We start from the raw sequence: 22,903 nt of genomic DNA, 5'->3' as shown, positions 1-22,903 counted from the left end.
GAGACCTGCATGTATTAATAAATCAATGAAGCTAGAACACATCCTCACACAATGCACAAAAATAAACTTGAAATAGCTTAAAGATTAAACATAAGAAAAGACACCATAAAACTCCTAGAAAAAAGCATAAGCATAAAGCATAAGCAAAACACTCTGACAAAGCACCAATGTTTTCTTAGATCAGTCTCCCAAGACAATAGAAATAAAAAACAAACCAATGAGACATAATCAAATTTATATACTTCTGCACAGCAAAGGAAACCATTAAAAAAAAAACCTACAGAATGGGAGAAAGCATCTGCAAATGATGTGACAGACAAGGGCTTAATCTCAAAAATATACAAACAACTCAATACAATTTAACAACAAAAAACCAAATAACCCAATCAAAATGTGGTTAGACAACCTTAATAGATCTTTCTCCAAACAAGACATACAAAAGGCCACTAGGTACATGAAAAGATGCTCAACATAACTAAATTATTAGAGAAATGCAAATGAAAACTACAATGAGGTACCACCTCACACCGGTCAGAGTGGTCATCATTAAAAAGTCCACAAGTAATAAATGCTAGAGCAGATGTGGCAAAAAGGGAACTTTCCTACACCGTTGGGGGGAAGGAAAGTTTGTACAGCCACTATGGAAAACAATAAAGGCTTCTTAGAAAATGATAAAAACAGAATTATTATAGGATCCAGTAGTCCCACTGCTGGGAATACACCTGGACAAAACTCTAAGTCAAAAAGGTATGTGTATCCCTTTAGTCAGAGCAGCACTGTTCACAATAGCCAAAACATAGAAACGACATAAATGTCCATTGATAGATGAATGGATTAAGAAGATGTGGTAAATATAAATAATGCAATAGTACTCAGCCATTAAAAAAATGAAATAATGCCACTTGCAGCAACATGGATGCATCATACTAAGTGAAGTTAAGTCAGAAAGAGCAAGGCAAATATCATGAGAACTTATATGTGGAATCTAAAATATGCTACAAATGAACCTATCTACAAAATAGAAACAGACTCAGTGACGTATAGAACAGACTTCTGGTTGCCATGGGGAAGAGGGAAAGGGAGAGAGATGGACTGGGAGGCTGGGGTTGGTAGATGCAAACTATTACATTCAGAATGGATAAAAAACAAGGTCCTAATATATAGCACAGGAAACTATACCAAATATCCAGTGATAAATCATATTGGAAAGGAATATTTAAAAAGGAATATATGTATCTGTATAACTGAGTCACTTTGCTACAGAGATTGGATAATATAAATTAACTATTCTTCAATTAAAACAAATTTTAAACTTCCCAACCTATTAAAAAAATAAATTGCCCTGAGCTCTCTAAAAATAAAAAACTAAAAATGACCTACAGGCTAATAATGGTAACATATAGAAAATGTCTTAATTGTTGACAAAATGGAGAAAAGAGAGGATAGGATGAAGGGAGAAAGTAGCATTGACATATATATATATATATATATATATATATATATATTTTTTTTTTTTTTTTTTTTTTTCAGTTCAGTTGCTCAGTTGTGTCTGATCCTTTGAGACCCCATGGACAGCAGCACCTCAGGCTTCCCTGTCCATCACCAAGTCCCTAAGTTTGCTCAAAATCATCATGTCCATCGACTTGGTGATGCCATCCCAACCATGTCATCCTCTACCATCCCCTTCTCCTCCTGCCTTCAATCTTGCCCAGCATCAGGGTCTTCTCCAATGAGTCAGTTCTTTGCATCAGGTGGCCCAAGAACTGGAGCTTCAACTTCAGTTTCAGTCCTTTCAATGAATATTCAGGACTGATTTCCTTCAGGATGGACTGGTTTGATCTCCTTGCAGTCTACGGGACTCTCAAGAGTCTTCTCCAACACCACAGTTCAAAAGGATCAATTCTTTGGTACTCAACTTTCTTTATGGTTCAACTCTCACATCCATACATGACTACTGGAAAAACCATAGCTTTAACTAGATGAACCTCTGTTTACAAAATAATGTCTCTGCTTAATATGCTGTCTAGGTTAGTCACAGCTTTTCTTCCAAAGAGCAAGTTTTAATTTCCTGGCTGCAGTCAATATTTCCAGTGATTTTGGAGTCCAAGAATAAAGTTCCTTACTGTTTCTAATGTTTCCCCAACTACTTGCCGTAAGGTGATGGAATTGTATGCCATGATCTCAGTTTTTTGAATGTTGAGTTTTAAACCAGCTTTTTCACTCTCTTCTTCCACTTTCATCAAGAGGTTCTTCAGTTCCTTCTTGCTTTCTGCCATAAGGGTAGTGTCATCTGCATAGCTGAAGTTACTGATATTTCTCCCAGCAATCTTGATGCCAGCTTGTGCTTCATCCAGCCCGGCATTTTGCATGATGTACTCTGCATATTAGTTAAATAAGCAGGGTGACATTAGGCAGCCTTGATATACTCCTTTCCCAGTTTGGAACCAGTCTGTTGCTCTATGTCTGGTTCTAAGTGTTGCTTCTTGACCTGCATACAGATTTCATGAGGCAGGTAAGGTGTCCTGGTATTCCCATCTCTTTAAGAATTTTCCACAGTTTGTTGTGATTCACACAGTAAAAGGCTTTGGTGTAGTCAATAAAGCAGATATTCCAGATGTTTTTCTGGAACTCTCTTGCTTTTTCAATGATCCGGTGGATGATGGCAATTTGATCTCTGGTTCCTCTGCTTTTTCTAAATTCAGCTTGAATATCTGGAAGTTCTTGGTTCAGGTACTGTTGAAGCCTTGATTGGAGAATTTTGAGCATTATTTTGCTACCATGTGAGATGAGTGCAGTTGTGCAGTACTTTGAACATTTTTTGGCACTGCCTTTCTTTGGGACTGGAAAGAAAACTGAACTTTTCCAGTTCTGTGGCCACTACTCAGTCTTCCAGATTTGCTGACATATTGAGTGCAGCACTTTCACAGCGTCATCTTTTAGGATTTGAAATAGCTCAGCTGGAATTCCATTATTACCTTCTCAAGTTTTATTTCTTAATGATACTTCCTAAGGTCCACTTGACTTCACATTCTAGAATGTCTGGCTTAGTTGAATGATCACACCATTGTGGTTATCTAGGTCATGAAGATCTTTTTTGTCTAATTCTTCTGTGTATTCTTGCCACGTTTTCCTAATAGATTCTGCTTCTGTTAGGTCCATAATGTTTCTGTCCTCTATTGAGCCCATCTTTGCATGAAATGTTCCCTTGGTATCTCTAATTTTCCTCAAGACACCTCTAGTATTTCCCATTCTACTGTTTTCCTGTATTTCTTTGCATTGATCACTGAGGAAGGCTTCTTATCTCTCCATGTTATTCCTCGGAACTCTGTATTCAAATGGGTATATCTTTCCTTTTCTCCTTTGCCTTTCGCTTCTCTTTCTCCTCAGCTATTTGTAAGACCTCCTCAGACAACCTTTCTGCCCTTTTGCATTTCTTTCTTTTGGGGATGGTCCTGATCACTGCCTCTTGTACAATGTCATGAACCTCCGTCCATAGTTCTTCTGGAACTCTATCAGGTCTGATCTCTTGAATCTGTTTGTCTTTTCCACTGTATAATTGTAAAAGATTTGATTTAGGTCATACCTGAATGGTCTAGTGGTCTTCCCTACTTTCTTCAATTTAATTGTGCAATAAGGAGCTCATGATCTGAGCCACAGTCAGCTCCCGGTCTTGTTTTTGCTGACTGTATAGAGCTTCTCCACCTTTGGCTGCAAAGAATATAATCAATCTGATTTTGATGTTGACCATCTGGTGATGTCCATGTGTAGAATCGTCTCTTGTGTTGTTGGAAGAGGGTGTTTGCATTCTCTTGGCAAAATTCTGTCTTTGCCCTGTTTCATTTTGTACTTCAAGGCCAAACTTCAGGTACCTTGTGCCTTTCTATTTCTGCATTCCAGTCCCCTATGATGAAAAGGAATCTTCTTTTGGTGTTAGTTTTAGAAGGTAGTGTAGGTCTTCACAGAAACCATTCAACTTCAGCTTCAGCATTACTGGTTCAGGCATAGACTTGGATTACTGTGATACTGAATGGTTTTCCATGGAAACCAACACACATCCGTCTGTCATTTTTGAGATTGTACCCAAGTACTGCAGTTTGGACTCTTTTGTTGACTATGAGGGCTACTCCATTTCTTCTAAGGGATTCTTGCCTAAAGTAGTAGAGATAACGGTCATCTGAATTAAATTCGCCCATTCCAGTCCATTTTAGCTCACTGATTCTTAAAATGTCAATGTTCACTTTTGCCATCTCCTGTTTGACCACTTCCAATTTATGTTGATTCATGGACCTAACATTCCAGGTTCCTATGCAACGTTGTTCTTTACAGAATTGGACTTTACTTCCATCACTAGTCACACCCAGAACTGGGTGCTGTTTTTGCTTTGACTCCGTCTCTTCATTCTTTCTAGAGTTATTTTGCCACTGATCTCCAGTAGCATATTGGGCACCTACCGATCTAGGGAATTCATCTTTCAGGTTCCTATCTTTTTGCCTTTTCATACAGTTCATGGGGTTCTGAAGGCAAGAATACTGAAGGGGCTTGCCATTCCCTTCTTCAGTCGACCACGTTTTGTCGTAACTCTCCACCATGACTCATCTGTCTTGGGTGGCCCAACATAGAATGGCTCATAGTTTCACTGAGTTAGACAAGGCGGTGGCCCATGGGATTAGATTGGTTAGTTTTCTGTTACTGTATATTTCATTCTGTCTGCCCTCTGGTGAATGAGGATAAGAGGCTTATGGAAGCTTCCTGATGTGAAAGCCTATACTATCATGTAAAAATGGATAACTAGTGGAAAGCTGCTATGTAACACAGGGAGCCCAGCCTGGCTCTCTGTGATGACCTAGAGAGGTTGGATGTGAGCAGAGAAGGAGGCTCAAGTGGGAGGGTAAATGTATAAAATTATTTCTGACTCACACTGTTATATGGCAGAAACGAACACAACATTGTAAAGCCATTATCCTCCAATAAACAAAAATTTTAAAATAGCATAAAAAAGAAAGTCAAAGAATCTCACCAAAATTACCCTAAAAGTCTAAAAATAAAATTGCACTTAAAAAGATAAAATGTTGGGCTTCTCTTGTGGCCCAGTGGTAAGGAATCCATCTGCCAATGCAGGAGATAAGGGTTCAAATCCCTGATCTAGGAAGATCCCACATGCCATGGAACAACTAAGCCCATGTGCCACAACACCTGAGCCTGTGCTCTAGAGCTCAGAAAGTGCAACTACTGAAGCCCACGTTCCCCAGAGCTTGTGCTCTGCAAAAAGAGAAGCCACAACATTGAAAAGCCTACATACCACAACCAGAATGTAGCTCAAGCTTGCCACAACTAGAGAAAAGCTGGCACAGCAATGAAGACGAAGCACAGCCAAAAATAAATAAATAAACAGAAATTTAAAATGTAAAATGTTTTCTAATACCTATGATACTTGAAACAATTCAAATAATGGAATATAGCAACTTTTAAAACAAATTGTGAGATTTAGTTTTTTCTGTGAAAATCTGGCAGTTCAAGTTATAGGAATCTAGGTTATTCAATATAAAAATTCCAGTGATTTCTCATTCCTATCCTTTGTTATTGTAAGGATTACATATCCAATATTCAATACTGTGGGATTCCTTTTATGTCAGAGCTTTTTATAAGAGTGGAAGTACAGAGAGAGTTTAAGATCAAATATTCTAAAATCCAACAAATCTATCCACCTCTGATAAAAGTTCTACTATGGATATGACCCTTGAGAATCAAAATAAGAAAGCTTATTTAGTTTCTATGTATTAAGAGAAACAAGGAATCTCTTTTGATTATTAACTAGAAAAAGATTGTATTCGTAACTGTAATTAGCTTCTTAAGATACTACATCCTCTTAAATTTAGATGTGCCAGGCTGTCAACCGTGGTTTAAGACAGCATTACAACTAAGTAAGACAAGAGTTTTGAGATACATGCTGATGTCTCAAGTTTCATCATGGCCACAAGTAAACAGTATTCAGCTATATCGTCTCAAATTTCATTATTATTACACTTTTCGGAAAAAAAAAAACCAACAAATGCCATCTTAATTTCAAGCTTTTTATCATTAATAATTGCACAAAGCATATCTTCTACCAACGCTGAGAACAGAGTAACTTACCCTGTCATGAAGAGTCCAGCCAACATATTTTAGGTAACTGTCATTCAAAAAGGCATCACTATACATTTTCATCCATACTCCAATTTCTTCAATACAAATGGCTCTAATTTCAGCAATAGCATCACTAGAGGAGGAGAAAACAAAAGAAAAAACAAAGAAAGAAAAACCTCTGACTAACATTCAAAGGTAGAATGGACTTCGTACTTATTTTCAGCAAACAATAAAAATAGTATTATCCAAATACTGGGCTTCCCAGGTGGTGCTAGTGTTAAAGAACCTGCCTGCCAATGAAGGAGACATAAGAGATGCAGGTTCGATCGCTCGGTTGGGAAGATCCACTGGAGAAGGAAATGGCAACCACTTCAGTATTTTTGCCTGGAGAATCCCATGGGCAGAGAAGCCGAGTTGGGTATAATCCATAGGGTCACAAAGAGTTGGACACGACTGAAGCAACTTAGCACAATCCAAATACTGTTATTTATACATGCACTCTCAAAGGTCTCCAACTGGAATATCTTCTATTTTTTATATGACTTCTATAAAAACTACCAGTAACAAACCGAAAAAAAAAAAAAATGCTTCTGGAAATCATCTTATTTTGACTCAAGTGCTGTATTTTCAGCAGACTTGGAAATGGCATTTGCAGCTTTCTGTGAAACCTCACAATTATGGGATCATTAAATACGTTAAAACTTCTAAGGAACTAGAGTATCAATATCCAAATAGAGAATAAAGTAGAATTCAAAAACTGTTTCTCTAAATAACTGTGAGTTATAAGCTAGTGCACATCTAAAGAATTAAATGAAAATAATTTTCACGTACAACAAATTAGTATTTATGAGGCAAAATTTTAGAAGTCTGTATTATTTGAAAATGTATGAGCATTTGTGTTCAGTCGCATCTGACTCTGTGATCCTAAGGACTGTATAACCCACCAGATTCCTCTGTCCATGGAATTTTCCAGGCAAGAATACAGGAGTGGGTTGCTATTTCCTTCAACAGGCTATCTTCCTGACCCAGAAATCAAACCTGTGTCTCCTGCACTGGTAGGCAGATTTTTTATTACTGTGCCACTCGGGAAGCCCTTGAAAATACAGCTTACAAAACCCAGGATCTTAATTCATGTTTAGTCACAAAACAACAATCCTGATGATTACATTATGAAGTTGTAGGAGAAAAAACTGCAAAGGTCAAGGTCTCTGGCTCTGTGCCCAGACAACTTTTCACCTCACCATCAGCATCCACCACAACCCTCTTGGGATTACTTCTACTCTAAAATCTGTGCACCACAAACACACGACATTAACTTTTTACCTTATCTTTCAACAGGTTAATAATTCTGGCTAAAAACACTCCCAAATTATACAATACGGTAAATCCTAACTTTCTTTTATAGATCAATCTTAAAGGTTTCCGAGCTTCCATACATGAATACATAGTTAAAACTTTAGGTAATTTTTAATTCTCCAATTTACACAAGGCAATGATCTATCAAGGTGCTTTTCTTGGTTTCTCTTTTGCTATGAGTGCTAGTATTCTAATATTTAATTCTCTGCTCTAATAAATTTTAGTTCCTTCTAAGTCCATGTCATTGTTTAAAAAATAAAAATATGAAACACTCTTTCTCAAAAGTACACTACCAATTACAGTTAAGGTCTTCCTACATTTTTGTTGTTGTTGCTGTTAATACCTTTTTCTCTATAGCATGAAGGCTAATGATACAGACTTTGGAGCTAGACATCTAGAGTATAAATCCTAACTCTGCTATTTACTAGCTGCAAGTTATTTCCCTCTTTCTTAATTTCCTCATTGGTAAAACAAGAATAATAATGGAATCTAGACCTCATATGTACTGTGAGAAGGTGTACCTGTGAGAAGGTCTGAGAGTAAAATAAAATATTTAAAAATGTGTTTGTGTGCATGTGTGCTCAGTCACTTCAGTTGTGTACGACTTGTTGTGATCCTGGGGATTACAGCCTGCCAGGCTCCTCTGTCCACGGGGATTCTCAAGGCAAAAATACTGGAGTGGCTTGCCATGCCCTCCTGCAGAGGATCTTTCCAACCCAGGGATCGAACTCATGTCTCTTATGTCTCATGCATTGGCAGGTGGGTTCTTTACCACTAGCGCCACCTGAGAAGCCCAGAATTGTGTTCTGCATCTACTAAAACCTTCCATAAATGTTCATTACTATAATCTTTTAATTATCATCAATCTAGACGTTCACATCTAGACAAGATAATATAAAAAGCAGCTTAACAGCTGTAAAAGAATGTTCCTTGACCTGTAAAATACTGAATGTAATAGATCAAGGGCATTTTCTAAATATGAAACATTTATTTTTTTCTGAATATGAAACATTTCAGAGATTACAAAGTTATTAAACTTTAACTTCATATTACATATTTTGAAACTTTACATACATTATATCTTGTAGATATTGTCTCCAACTTGGTTTTTTCACAAGTCAGGTTTTATAATTTATACATACTGATTCATATAGCTTCAACTCCAATATATTAACTTTAACTGATGTTCAGTGATCTTTTCTACAAATAAATTACAAATTACTTACACATTATCTCAGTAGCAGACCCCGGTTGCTTCCCAGTTTTTGGTTTTATTAATAATGAATGCCCTAAGCGTTTTCTTACATGTCTCCTCATGCACACGTGTAAGGATTTCCCTAGGGCAGTGTTCTTCAGGGCATTATTACCTATCAGCAAATCATGAGCGACAACCAAAAGTGTTCAGCACAGAAAACACTAAAGTGCTTCACATGGGGTGAGGAAAGTAAGTATTTTTTCTTGGAACATCTGTGTACTTGATGTAGGACATGGTCAATGCAGGAATCTGCCTACAATGCAGGAGACACAGGTTCGATTCCTGGGTTTGGAAGATCCTCTGGGGAAGGAAATGGCAACCCACTCCAGTATATCTGCCTAGAAAATCCCATGGACAGAGGAGCCTGGAGGGCTACAGTCCATGGGGTCGCAAGAGTCAGACACGAGTTAGGGACTAAACCATGGTCAATGAAGTCTGTGAGACAGTGCTGTTATACTTAGAATTTACTGGGTGAGAATGAATACACATCTTCACCTTAATTAGATATTAACAGATTTTTCTATACAGTGCTTTAAATCCCTGCCTGACATCATATTCTACTATTTCATATAAATTTCCACCTCTAAGAACTACAAGTTCATATACTTTGGTTCTACTGGAGTAAGTAAAAAACAAAACAAACAAACAGCAAAACAGCTCCCCATCCAAAAACAAAACATAAACACAAAATACCCATTTTAGCTCTCCCAGTCGTACCAAGCAGTCATTCCCAGATATCTATTACAATTACTCCCTGTTGAATTACTTTTGTAAAGACTAATCCTAAAATAAAAATAAAAACCAAAACAAACCCAAACTGGGCTGAGTTTTCTTTTTTTTTTTAACTACACCATGTCAGGGAAGCAGGCAAAGGAGAAAATGAATAGGTAGAGTATTGTGACCAAAACTATAGTAATTATGGGACTTCTCTCATGATTCAACGGTTAAGAATCTGCCTTTCATTGCAGGGGACATGCATTGGATCCCTAATCTGGGAGCTGGATCCCACGTGCCATGGAGCAAGTAAACCCATGCATCCCAACTATTGAGTCTGTGAGCCCCAACTGGAGGGAAGCCCAGGCACTACAATGAAAGATCCCATGAGCAGCAACTAAGACCTGAGGCAGACAAAAATAAATGAATAAATAAATAAATATTACAAACAAACTTTAGTGACTATTAAGTATGGTAACTCATAATATATAGCTCAATCATTCCTCCACTCATGACTATTGGTATTATCCTTACTACTGGAATTGAGCTTATGGGTGGGTGATTTCCAAGGCTAGAGAATATAAAGGCTTAGCTTTATTTCAATGGGAAAAACTGAAAACAGTGTTCAAAATCTTTTTTTATAACCATATCTATGTCTAATCCTAATCTTTAATGTTTTCTTTTAAAAAAGTATTTTTTGTTTGAGTATAGTTGTTTTACAAAGTTGTGCTATTTCCTGCTGTATAGCAAACTGAATCAGCTATATGTATACAGATTCTAACACCATTTTGGCTCACTTATTAGACTCCCCAAAGCTCATGATTCTGGAACACAGTTCTCCTCTGTATGCACTACCAACATTTTGATTCAGCCTTTCTTCTTGGAATCCCAGTACCTGTCTACTTCAGATGCTCATCTGACCCCTTCAACTTCAATTTAAATGTGTGTGATAAGATACCTCATTTTACCACTAATAAAAGTCCCTTGGTGATTTTTCTCCAGTTTGGGTTTTGGAGTGCTAACCTACTTTGCTTGGTGATAGCACCCTACTAACCATTCTCTACATGCAATAATATTATGTAATCATAGATTATAGAGTAGAATTTTTTGATGGTGGTCTTAGAATTTCCATAGATTTTGTTACTATTCCCTATTGTGGAGGCACATGCCTCTTTTCTTGAATATGGGTGTCTTTATTGCTTCTTGTTACATGGCAAAAAAGATAACCAATATTACTAGTTTTTATACTGTTCAAGATGAGGGTGAAAGACAACAGTGAAAAAGCTGGCTTAAAACTCAAAAGTCAGAAACTCAGATCATGGTAACTGGTCCTATCACTTCATGGGAACCAGACGGGGGAAAAGTGGAAAGTGACAAATTTTATTTTCATGGGCACCAAAATCACTGCAGACAGTGACTGTAGCCAGGAAATTAAAAGATGTTTGCTCCTTGGAAGAAAAGCTATGACTAAACCTAAATAGCATATTAAAAAGAAGAGACACCTCTTTGCAAAAAAGAGATCTGCATAGTTAAAGGTATGGTTTTTCCAGTAGTCATGTATGGATGTGAGAGTTGGACCATAAAGAAGGTTGAGCACCAAAGAAATGATGCTTTCTAACTGTGGGGCTGGAGAAGACTCTTGAGAGTCCCTTGGACTGCAAGGAGATCCAACCAGTCCATCCTAAAGGAAATCAACCCTGAATATTCATTGGAAGGACTAATGCTGAAGCTGAAGCTCCAATACTTTGGCCACCTGATGCAAAGAGCTGACACACTAGAAAAGATCCTGGTGCTGGGGAAGATTGAAGACAGGAGGACAAGGAGGGGACAGAGGATGAGATGGTTGGATGGCATCACTGACACAATAGAAATGAGTCTGAGCAAACTCCAGGAGATAAAGAAGGGCAGGGAAGCCTGGTGTGCTGCAGTCCATGGGGTCTCAAGGAGTTGGAAATAGTGATTGTGCAACCACAACTATTAGTTTTTTACCAATTAAGCCATAACCAATTTTCTTCTAGTTTAGTCCGTGAATGAGTTCTTTAGTCCAAATATCTCAACTATACAGACTACATGTCTGATCATTCCTACACATACAGTGGTGTCCTCATTCAACTCTGACTATGTACAATGATTATTCTTTCAAGTTCCAGTAAAGTTTCAGTTCTTCCACGATCCATGGCATATTCTCTCATTATCAGAGAATGCTTTCTTGCTTTCCAGGAACTAACATTCTATTTAAGTATATGAAGTAGGAAATGAAAATTCAGTATACTTCTAAATATTTCCTGGTTTGATTACAGTATATCTTTTGATACACAGATATTTTCTCATGTAAGAGTCTTTCAGTCCTTGATTTTCATACTAAATTTATTTTTAACGCCTTGATCTACTTCCAAAGGCCTCACTCCATTTCAAAAGATAACGTTTAGCTGCAGGTGTTTGTGGATGTTTCCAAAGTAAAGATTAAACTGGGGGAGCAAAAAACTTAGTAAGACAAGAGGAAAGGTATAAAGACAATAATATGAGGGACTAATTTCTATTAGTTCTAGTACTGGGGTCTTGAAATGAACAACTAAAAATGAAATTAGAACACACACTGTTGTTGATATTTAGTCAATAAGTCATGCCTGACTCTTGATTGTGACCCAATGAACTTCAGTCTGCCAGGCTCCTCTGTGCATGGGATTTCCCAGACAAGAATACTGGAGTGGGTTGCCATTTCCTTCTCTAAGGGATCTTCCTGACCCAGGGGTCAAACCAATGTCTCCTGCTTAGAGGTGGATTCTTTACCATTGAGCCAACTGGGAAGACCAGAACACACTTTACCTGCAAACTTAAAGAAAAAAACTAGAAAAGAATAATTCCGTGGCAATTAATCCTTTGCTGTATCTCTTTCTTTTTTCTTTCACAGTATAAAAGCATAATTATATTCATTTCTGTGGAAAACTTCCATACTTTATTGATCCTCACAGTTACTGTACCTTTAATTTAATATCTGGACTTAAGTTTTTGTTTTGAATTCCTTTCCTACCAGGTGAAATTTAAATTGTTTTCTGTTAATTAATTTAATTAAATGTTTTGCAAACTACCCTTATAGATGTTTTCCCAGTAAGAAAGAATGCTAAATTGGCAAATAAACAAGTTTCAGAGATAAATTCTTAGTTAATATACATGTTTTGACACAGTTATCTCTCTTATACAAGAAATCTCATGAGAGTACTAGAGTTGGAAGTATAATTACGAAAGCTGAGGTCTGCTATCTAAATTGTACAACACAGTAAATTGATGTCTCAACCAATTTTGTCACTACTGTTTTGTTAAAAAATCTAATTTTTCAAAACAACACAACTCTTATAAGGTGGACAAAAGCCTAAGGGAGAAAGGAATAGCTGAAGGAGTCACTAAAAAGTCATACTGTATCACTCACTGGACTGTGAATAAGAACTAGAGAATACATAGCTTGCAGAAAATGATTAAAATATTCACTTAGACAGTGTTAAACGTTAATAAAGGGCAGTACAGGGAACACTGAACCATGTAAAATGACAGAGGGAAACAGAGGGTCAAAGAAGGCTTGTGAGAGGCAGTGATGTTTGTAGAGACCCAAACAGCTGAAACTCTCCTGGTTTGCTTACTAAATCCAAATCTTCCACTCAACTATTTCAGTATGACCAGTGCTATTTAAAGCCAGGGTCCCTAACCTCTGGGTTCTAATGCCTGATGAAATGAGGTGGAGATGAAGTAATAATAATACAAATGAAGGGCAAAATATATGAATCCTTGTAAAACCATTCCCCTTCAACTCTGGTGCATGAAAAAACTGTCTTTGATGAAATCAGTCACTGGTTCCAAAAAGGTGGGGGACCACTGATTTTAAATGCATCAGAAACATAATAAGCTTACAGAAATTAAAAAATATATTTCTTTTCTTTTGCTGCATTATCCATTAGAAAAAATACTGGCAAAATACATGACAGTGCATTATATCACTAAAAGTCTCCGACAGAACCGGTGACATCACTTCAGTTCAGTTGCTCAGTCGTGTCCGTTTGCGACCCCATGAATCGCAGCACGCCAGGCCTCCCTGTCCACCACCAACTCCCGGAGTTTACTCAAACTTATGTCCATCGAGTCGGTGATGCCATCCAGCCATCTCATTCTCTGTCGTCCCCTTCTCCTCCTGCCCCCAATCCTTCCCAGCATCAGGGTTTTTTCCAATGAGTCAACTCTTCGCATGAGGTAGCCAAAGTATTGGGAGTTTCAGCTTCATAGTTATCTGCTATCTTGTATTACCCCTTAATATGTTACTATTAACAGAAGTTTATGTATAAGATTAAAAAGTGAATGTCAAGGATACTTGACATTAACTTTCAAAGAAAAGTATATTTAATTTATATTTACATTGAAACTATGAATTTGACCCACATTTTTACGTCAAGGATGAAATGTTAGGAAGTAAGAGATTAAAGCAACAGAATGACAGGTTTACTCATAATAAATCATATCATCATATAGTATAAGAACAGTTCTGAAAATATGATTTGAAATGTTCCATTATTATATAAAAAAATGGAAGACTCAACAGGTCTTTCACAATGGGTTTAGCACTGAGCTACCAGGGAAGCCTCAAAACTAATAACATTTAAATTCTTTTACTAATACTAAAATAACAGTCTTTCTTTTCTGATTGCTTTTAAGACTTTTTCTTGGTCTTTGATGTTTCGTACTTTGACTACGGTATGCATAGATGTGAAATATTTTTCTTAACCTACTTAACACTCATTAATTTTTTCAATCAATTTTTCTAACCAATTTTTGAAATTTCAGTAAATTTTATTACTACTTTCCAAAATATCTCTCTTCTTTTGAAATATTATGTAAAGGACTTACAAAGCCTCTCAAATTATTCCCTTTCTTTCAGAAATGCCATTCTATTACCTTCTATGTCTGGGTAAATTCCTCAGTATTATATTCTAATTCACAAACAGTCTCTTCAACAGTCTAAAGTATATTTTCTTCACTAAATATATATCCATTAATAGAGTTTTTATATCTGGTATTTTAAAATTGTATTTTTAGGTCTACTTGTGTGTATTATATGCCATTTAATTGTTGAATAAACTGAGTCATTTGGCATATGAATTTCCCACATTCTGGATTAAAACAATACTATAAGGATTCAGTCACACAGAATGATCTTCTATTTTCTGTGTTTCCTATAACTAGGAGTTAAATCTAGCAACATACACATTAATATTTAGTTTTTGTTTGAAGTTGGGGTGGCAGGCGAGACACAAAGCATCAACCGAAACTGGCATCTCTCCATGGAACATCTATTTCTATGTACATGCAATAGCATCTTTCTTTAACAAATAAAATAAGAGTAAGAGATACTCCTGGAAAAATCAACAACCGGTATTCATGGCATGCTAATCACTTTGGCAAGAAGATCATATTTTTACATTGTATCAAAAATGAGCTAGTTCATCAGGCACTCTGTCTATCAGATCTAGTCCCTCAAATCTATTTGTCACTTCCACTGTATAATCATAAGGGATTTGATTTAGGCCATACCTGAATGGTCTAGTGGTTTTCCCCACTTTCTTCAATTTAAGTCTGAATTTGGCAACAAAGAAGTTCATGATCTGAGCCACAGTCAGCTCCCAATCCTGTTTTTGCTGACTGTATAGAGACCTCTCCATCTTAGGCTGCAAAGAATATAATCAGTCTGATTTTGGTGTTGATCATCTGACAATGTCCATGTGTAGAGTCTTCTCTTGTGTTGTTGGAAGAGGGTGGTTGCTATCATCAGTGGGTTCTCTTGGCAAAACTCTATTAACCTTTGCCCTGCTTCATTCTGTACTCCAAGGTCAAATTTGCCCGTTACTCCAGGTGTTTCTTAACTTCCTACTTTTGCATTCCAGTCCCCTATAATGAAAAGGACATCTTTTCTGGGTATTAGTTCTAGAAGGTCTTGTAGGTCTTCACAGAACCACTGAACTTCAGCTTGTTCAGCATTACTGGTCAGGGCATAGACTTGGATTACCATGATATTGAATGATTTCCCGTGGAAATGAACAGAGATCACTCTGTTGTTTTTGAGACTGCATCCGAGCACTGCATTTCAGGCTCTTTTGTTGACTACGATGTCTACTCCATTTCTTCTAAGGGATTCTTGCCCACAGTAGTAGATATAATGGTCATCTGAGTTAAATTCACCCATTACAGTATATTTCAGTTTGCTGATTCCTAAAATGTCAACATTCACTCTTGCCATCTCCTGTTTGACCACATCCAATATGCTTTGATTCATGGAACTAACATTCCAGGATCCAATGCAATACTACTCTTTACAGCATTGGACCTTGCGTCCATCACCGGTCATATCCACAACTGAGTGTTATTTTTGCTTTGGCTCCATCTCTTCATTCTTTCTGGAGTTATTTTGTCACTGATCTCCAGTAGCATATTGGGCACCTACTGACCTGGGGAGTTCATCTTTCAGGGTCTTATCTTTTTGCCTTTTCATATGGTTCATGGGGTTCTCAAAGCAAGAACACAAAAGTGGTTTGCCATTCCCTTCTCCAGGGGACCACATTTTGTCAGAACTCTCTACCACGACCCGTCCGTCTTGGGTGGCCCTACATGTCATGGTTCATAGTTTCATTGTGTAAAACAAGGCTGTGATCCATGTGATTAGACTGGTTAGTTTTCTGTGAATGTGGTTTTCAGTCTGTCTGACCTCTGATGGAGAAGGCTAATAGGCTTACAGAAGCTTCCTGATGGGAGAGACTGACTGAGGGGAAAACTGGGTCTTGCTCTGATGAGCAGGGCCATGATCAGTAAATCTTTAATCCAATTTACTGTTGATGGGTGGCACTGTGTTCCCTCCCTGCTATTTGGGCTTCCCTGGTGGTTCAGAGGTTAAAATGTCTGCCTGCAACGAGGGAGACCTGGGTTTGATCCCTGGGTCGGGAAGATCCCCTGGAGAAGGAAATGGCAACCCACTCCGGTATTCTTGCCTGGAGAATCCCATGGATGGAGGAGCCTGGTGGGCTACAGTCCACGGGGTTGCAAAGAGTTGGACATACAACTAAGCGACTTCACTAAACTATGGTGGAGGTGAGGAAGGTAACAGTGACCTCCTTTAAAAAATCCCATGCATGTACTGCTACACTCAGTGCCCTCAACCCTGGAGCAGGCAACCATCAACCCATGCCTCCACTGGACATTCCTGGACACTCACAGGAAAGTCTGGGTCAGTTTCTCGTGGGATCACTGCTCCTTTCTCCTGGGTCCTGGTGCACACAAGGTTCTGTTTGTGCCCTCCAAGAGTCTATTTCCCAGACCTGTGTAAGTTCTGGCAGCTCTATGGTGAGGTTAATGGAGACCTCCTCCAAGAGGGCTTATGCCATACGCAAGTCTGCTACACCCAGAGCTACTGTCCCTGTGGCAGTCCACTCCTGACCTGAACTGTCACAGGAGATGCTCAAACACAGTTCAGTCTAGTCTCTGTGGGGTTGCTGGGTCCTGGTGTGGACAAGGTTTGTTTGAGCCCTCTGAGTGTCTCTGGCAGGAATGGGACTTGATTCTAAACTCAAATTTGCCCCTCCTACCATCTTACTGGGACTTCTCCTTTGCCCTTGGGCATGGGGTATCTCCTCACAGCTGCTCCTAGACAGAGTGCGTGATGAACTATGGACTGAAGTTCGTAACACTGTATAGGAGGCTGGGATCAAGAACTTCCCTAAGAAAAAAGAAATCGAAAAAGCAAGAGAGTTCCAGAAAAACATCTATTTCTGCTTTATTGACTATGCCAAAGCCTTTGACTGTATGGATCACAATAAACTGTGGAAAATTCTGAAAGAGAGGTGAATACCAGACCACCTGACCTGCCTCTTGAGAAACCTATACACAGGTCAGGAAGCAACAGTTAGAACTGGACATGGACCAACAGACTGGTTCGAAATAGGAAAAGAAGTACCTCAAGGCAGCATATAGTCACCATGATTATTTAACTTCTATGCAGAGTACATCATGAGAAACGCTGAGCTGGATGTAGTACAAGCTGGAATCAAGATTGCCAGGAGAAATATCAATAACCTCAGATATGCAGAAGACACCACCCTTATGGCAGAAAGTGAAGAAGAATTAAAGAGCCTCTTGATGAAAGTGAAAGAGGAGAGTGAAAAAGTTGGCATAAGCTCAACATCCAGAAAACTAAGATCATGGCATCCGGTCCCATCACTTCATGGCAAAAAGATAGGGAAACAGTGGCTGACTTTATTTTCTTGGGCTCTAAAATCACTGCAGATGGTGACTGTAGCCATGAAATCAAAAGAAGCTTACTCCTTGGAAGCAAAGTTATGACCAAACTAGACAGCATATTAAAAAATGGAGACATTACTTTGCCAACAAAGGTCCGTCTAGTCAGGCCTATGGTTTTTTCAGTATTCATGTATGGATATGAGAGTTGGACTATAAAGAAAGCTGAGTGCAGAAGAATTGATGTTTTTGAACTATGGTATTGGAGAAGATTCTTGAGAGTCCCTTGGATTGCAAGGAGATCCAACCAGTCCATCCTAAAGGAAATCAGTCCTGAATATTCATTGGAAGGGTTGATGTTGAAGCTGAACCTCAAATACTTTGGCCACCTGATGTGAAGAGCTGACCCATTTGAAACGACCCTAATGCTGGAAAAGATTGAAGGTGGAAGGAGAAGGCGACAACAGAGGACAACATGGTTGGATGGCACCACTGACTTGATGGAAATGAGTTTGAGTAAACTCTGGGAGCTGGTGATGGACAGGGAGGCCTGGCATGCTGCAGTCCATGGGGTCGCAAAGAGTCGGACATAACTGAGTGACTGAACTGATACTGAAATCGAAAACTGAGCTATGGCAGACTCAATGCTAGTATGCAAGGTCTTGTTAAATTAAAAATCAATAAGGTAACAGTAAGAAATTAAAGAATTGTTGTTTCTATGATAATAACAGACTGAAAACTTTCACAAGACTCAAAAAGGGTGAGTCACTAAAAGAAAGTAAAGGCTATGTTACTTTGGGGTTGAAGACTAAAGCAAAATCATAAAAAATGAAATGGATTCTGCACTGAAGAGAGCTTGGCTGAGCCAAGATGGACAGGGTTTATACTTCTACTAGAAAAAAAAGTAAAAAAAGCTGCATAAAATATATAAAATAATAGCTTTTAGATGTTGGAATGTCAGGCAGAGAAGGTCAGTAGTATAGGCAGAGGAACCCAGACAGAGACTGGGAATCTCCCTGAGTTGAGGAAAAAGAGCTGGGACTATAGACAGCAGGGTAGCTAAACTATCACGTGGCACAGTACCTGAGATGCACATGACAGTGAGCTCCATAAGTCTGCAGAAAGACCCCAGCAAGTCTTCAGCTGAGTACTCAAGAGCATGTGCATGTGAACAAACCACCCAATGCTGAGGAAAGAGTGGAAAGAGCAGATAGGACAATATCTGGGGCAAATATAGAGCCTGGGGTACTTCTGTGTTCCAACGAATTAGAACAGAAAACCCTTGTAATTCATCAAGAAAAGTACAAAAAATGTTTTACCCTAGTACCTGAGTAAAGTTAACCTTAGACTAAATGCTGCATTGGTCCACTTTACAAACCTTGATAAAAAAGTCTTGAAAAGACCAAACATTAATTATGTCCCAGAAAAAAGTGGATGATAATTTTCAGAATGTCTTGTTTGGCACTCAACAAAACCCACAGTGGCTGGCATCTAATAAAAATGGTGAGGCATTCAAAAAAGCAAGAAAATGATTTATAAGAATGAGAAAAATCAATCAAAACAAACAAAACCGGAAATAATGCAGATGATGAAACTAGTAAAATAAAAAGTAAAAAAGTTACAACTAAATTCATGTGTTCAAGAGGCTACAGGAAAGCCTGGAGAGAATAAAAGAAACATGAAGAAAATGACCCCAAAGATTAGTATGAAAGAATGGCATAAATTAGTTTATAAATTTTAAAACATCTTACTCCTTGGAAGGAAAGTTATGACCAACCTAGACAGCATTATTAAAAAGCAGAGACATTACTTTGCCAACAAAGGTTCGTCTAGTCAAGTCTATGGTTTTTCCAGTGGTCATGTATGGATGTGAGAGTTGGGCTATAAAGAAAGATGCATGCTGAAGAATTGATGCTTTTGAACTGTGGTGTTGGAGAAGACTCTTGAGAGTCCCTTGGACTGCAAGGAGATCCAACCAGTCCATCCTAAAGGAGTTCAGTCCTGGGTGTTCATTGGAAGGACTGATGATGAAGCTGAAACTCCAATACTTTGGCCACAGTATCATGTGTAGCAACATATGTGAAAAAGGTGTCCAAAAGATAAATGAATTTAAAAAATTAGAAGAATCCATGGCTAAAAGCTTCTGAAACTGATAAAAATCATCAATCTACAGATCCAAGAAGGTCAACAAAATCTCATGATAAACACAAAGAGGTCCATATCTAAACAGATAAACAAACTGTGGAAAGCTAATAAAAATGGGAAAGAAAAGAAAAATGAGCAATACAAAAAAAGTAACTCAGGATGTACAGGGGGAAAGCAAGACTAACAACTGAGTTTTTATTCAGAAAATATGAAGTACAGTAAGTGGCAGACAGGCATCAAGTTATTGCAAGGAAAATAAAACTGTCCACCAAGAATTACACACCCAGCAAATCTATCTTTTAAAAATGATGTGAAATAATGCATTTCCAGATAAAGAAAGACTGCTAGCACATTTGCCTTACAAGAAACAGGAAAGAAAGTCCTTCAAACTGAAAGGAAATAAATATAACTCTATATAATAGTTCACATTCACAGAAGAAAATGAAGAATGTTAGAAATGCTAACAACAGGGTAAACAGAGAAGACAGAGTGAACATTAACTTGTTTACTTTCATTGAATAGCATAAGATTTTGACAGTGGATTATGGTTAAGATGGCACTGTTAAGGCAATAGCAAACAGAGGTAAAAGATACATGACAATAACACTACAAAGGAAGAACAAGAAAATGGAGATACAATGAAGCAAAGAAACTGTATTTATGTGAAGTTAGTCATGCTAATGGGATGAAACTTCTGTAGCAACCATAAGGAAAATAAAGAGACTGTTTAATCATTAAAATCCAATATCCATCTCTAGGCTCTCTATAAGAGACATGTCTCATGTTCAAAGATACAAGCAAGTCGTAAGCAGAAGGATGAAAAAAAACGTCATACATCAAGTGAACAGGAAAGAGCTTTAGGTAGGTTATTATCAGGCAAAGAAGTCTTTAAGAAAAAGACATTTCATATTAGAAAAGGACATTTCATAATAATAAAAAGGTCTATGGGAAGATGTAACAAGATAGAATATATTCTTCTATGCACAAGGAGTGTATTTTTGGAAGAGGGAATCTAGTAAACCTGTCTCTCACAATTTTTATTGAATATTATACTGGAGAGTCAAGGTATTAAAAGTGTCTTTGCTCACAAAAGACATGATCCTGTATGTAGAAAATCTTAACTCGGGCCGGGTGGGCTGGGAAGACCCAGAGGAATCGGGTGGAGAGGGAGGTGGGATGGGGGACCGGGATGGGGGACCGGGATGGGGAATACGTGTAACTCTATGGCTGATTCATATCAATGTATGACAAAACCCACTGGAAAAAAAAAAAAAAAAACAAAAAATAAATAAATAAATAAATAAAAATTGAAAGAAAAAAATAAATAAATAAACATAGTTGGTTTAGCCTTGAAGAATTTATTTTCAGAGAGAGTTATCTGTATACGTAAATAAATAGCTACATTTTGGCCAAAAAAAAAACAAACAAAAAAACAGAATACTGAAACTACAGAAGTGATGAAAATATTTTATAATTTTTGAGGAATAAAGGAATTATATTTTTAACATATTGATAAGAAGGAGTCTAGAACAAAAATTAAGGAAACAACTCCCATTTATAACAAAATAGAAATGAAAACATATAGAAATAAATTTAATAAAAGCAATAAAGACATATACTGAAAATAAGAAAAATTGGTAAGAGAAACTAAAGAATATCTAAGTAAATGCAGATACAACCTATACTCACAGAATGGAAAATGCAATATAATGAGGAAGGCAATTCTCTCCATATTGAAGTACTGATTGATTATATTCTCCATCAAAATTCCAGAAAGCCTTTATGTAAAGACAATCTAATTATAAAATTTTATGTTCTCACTTTTATGTAGAATCTAAAACAGTGAACTTACAGAAAAACAGAGTACAAAGATGGTTGCCAAATGGTAAGGGTGGGGGAAAAGTGGGGAGGTACTGATCAAAGAGAATAAACTTCTGGCTTAAGATAAAAAGGGGTTAGGGACCTAACGTACAGTACGGCGACTATAGTTAACTATATTGTATTACACAGTTGAAAACTGTTAAGGGAGTAATTCCACAACTATAAATTAAAAAAGGTGAGGTGCTGGAGGTATTAACTAACCTTACTGGAGGTTAATCATTTCAAAATAGATGTGTTTCAAAGGACTTTGTTGTACACCTTAAACGTACATATCTTATATGTCAACTAGATCTCAATAAAGCTTTTAAAAAAAATTTCAAAAATACTGAGATCAATACAGGTGGTATGGGTATAAGAAAAGATTAAAAAATCCAAAAATAAAACTTTGCATTTATAGTAATATGACTCCCAAGAAAAGCACTAAAGCAACTCAGTTGAAGAACAGCCTTCCACCAACGGTGCTTCTGAAAATAAACACCTATAGGCAAAAAGTGTACTTATACCCTTATATACACCATATACAAAAATTAACTTACAAATAGTTTATATAAATTCATTTAAAAGATTAAACCTCTAGAATATAACGCATAAGAATGGGTTAGGCAAACTGTTCACAGATATGACAGCAAAAGCATGACCAAAGAAGAAAAATGGATAAATTATTGTGTTGAACTTGAAAACTTTTGCTCTTCAAAAGGTACCATGAAGAAAGAAAATAAAGTCATAGGCTGGGGAAAATTATGAAAATCATTTATGTGATAACACACCAGAATTAAGAATACAAAAACTACTCTTATAATATCCCTCTTGATAATTGTTAGAATAAAAAGCAGAAGATGAGTAAGGATAGAAAAGACTTAACCAACCATCAACCAACTCTGACCTAACTGGCATAAAAACAAAAGCATGATACATACTGTTTTCCTACTCAAAAGGAAAGTTTATCACAATAGAAGATACTGTGGTACATAAAACAAATCTTATTAAACCTAAAAACACTTGAATCATACAAACTATATTCTCTGACTAAAACGAAATTAAATTAGGAGAAAATAATAGGAAGTTTTGAGATACTTGCAAATATACACAAAACTTCTAAATAATCCATGGTTCAAAAAAATACGCCCAAAGGGAAATCAGAAAGTATTCTGAACTAAATGAAAA

At 37.3% G+C, this 22,903-nt stretch overlaps 1 protein-coding gene across 1 annotated transcript in view; it reads right to left on the bottom strand.

The window, feature by feature from the left end:
* Window positions 1-22,903, bottom strand: part of STAG1 (STAG1 cohesin complex component) — a 497,553-nt gene that overhangs the window by 128,206 nt on the left and 346,444 nt on the right. Inside the window, exon 10 of the mRNA XM_065942227.1 lies at window positions 6,133-6,256. Within this exon, the coding sequence (XP_065798299.1) occupies window positions 6,133-6,256 (124 nt within the window). The remainder of the gene's footprint in view (window positions 1-6,132; window positions 6,257-22,903) is intronic.

The sequence above is a fragment of the Muntiacus reevesi genome, chromosome 8, assembly GCF_963930625.1.
Source record: "Muntiacus reevesi chromosome 8, mMunRee1.1, whole genome shotgun sequence".
Taxonomy (NCBI): Eukaryota; Metazoa; Chordata; class Mammalia; order Artiodactyla; family Cervidae; genus Muntiacus; species Muntiacus reevesi.
The sequence above is the reverse complement of the archived record's forward strand: the minus strand, read 5'-3'. Positions and strand labels throughout refer to the sequence as shown.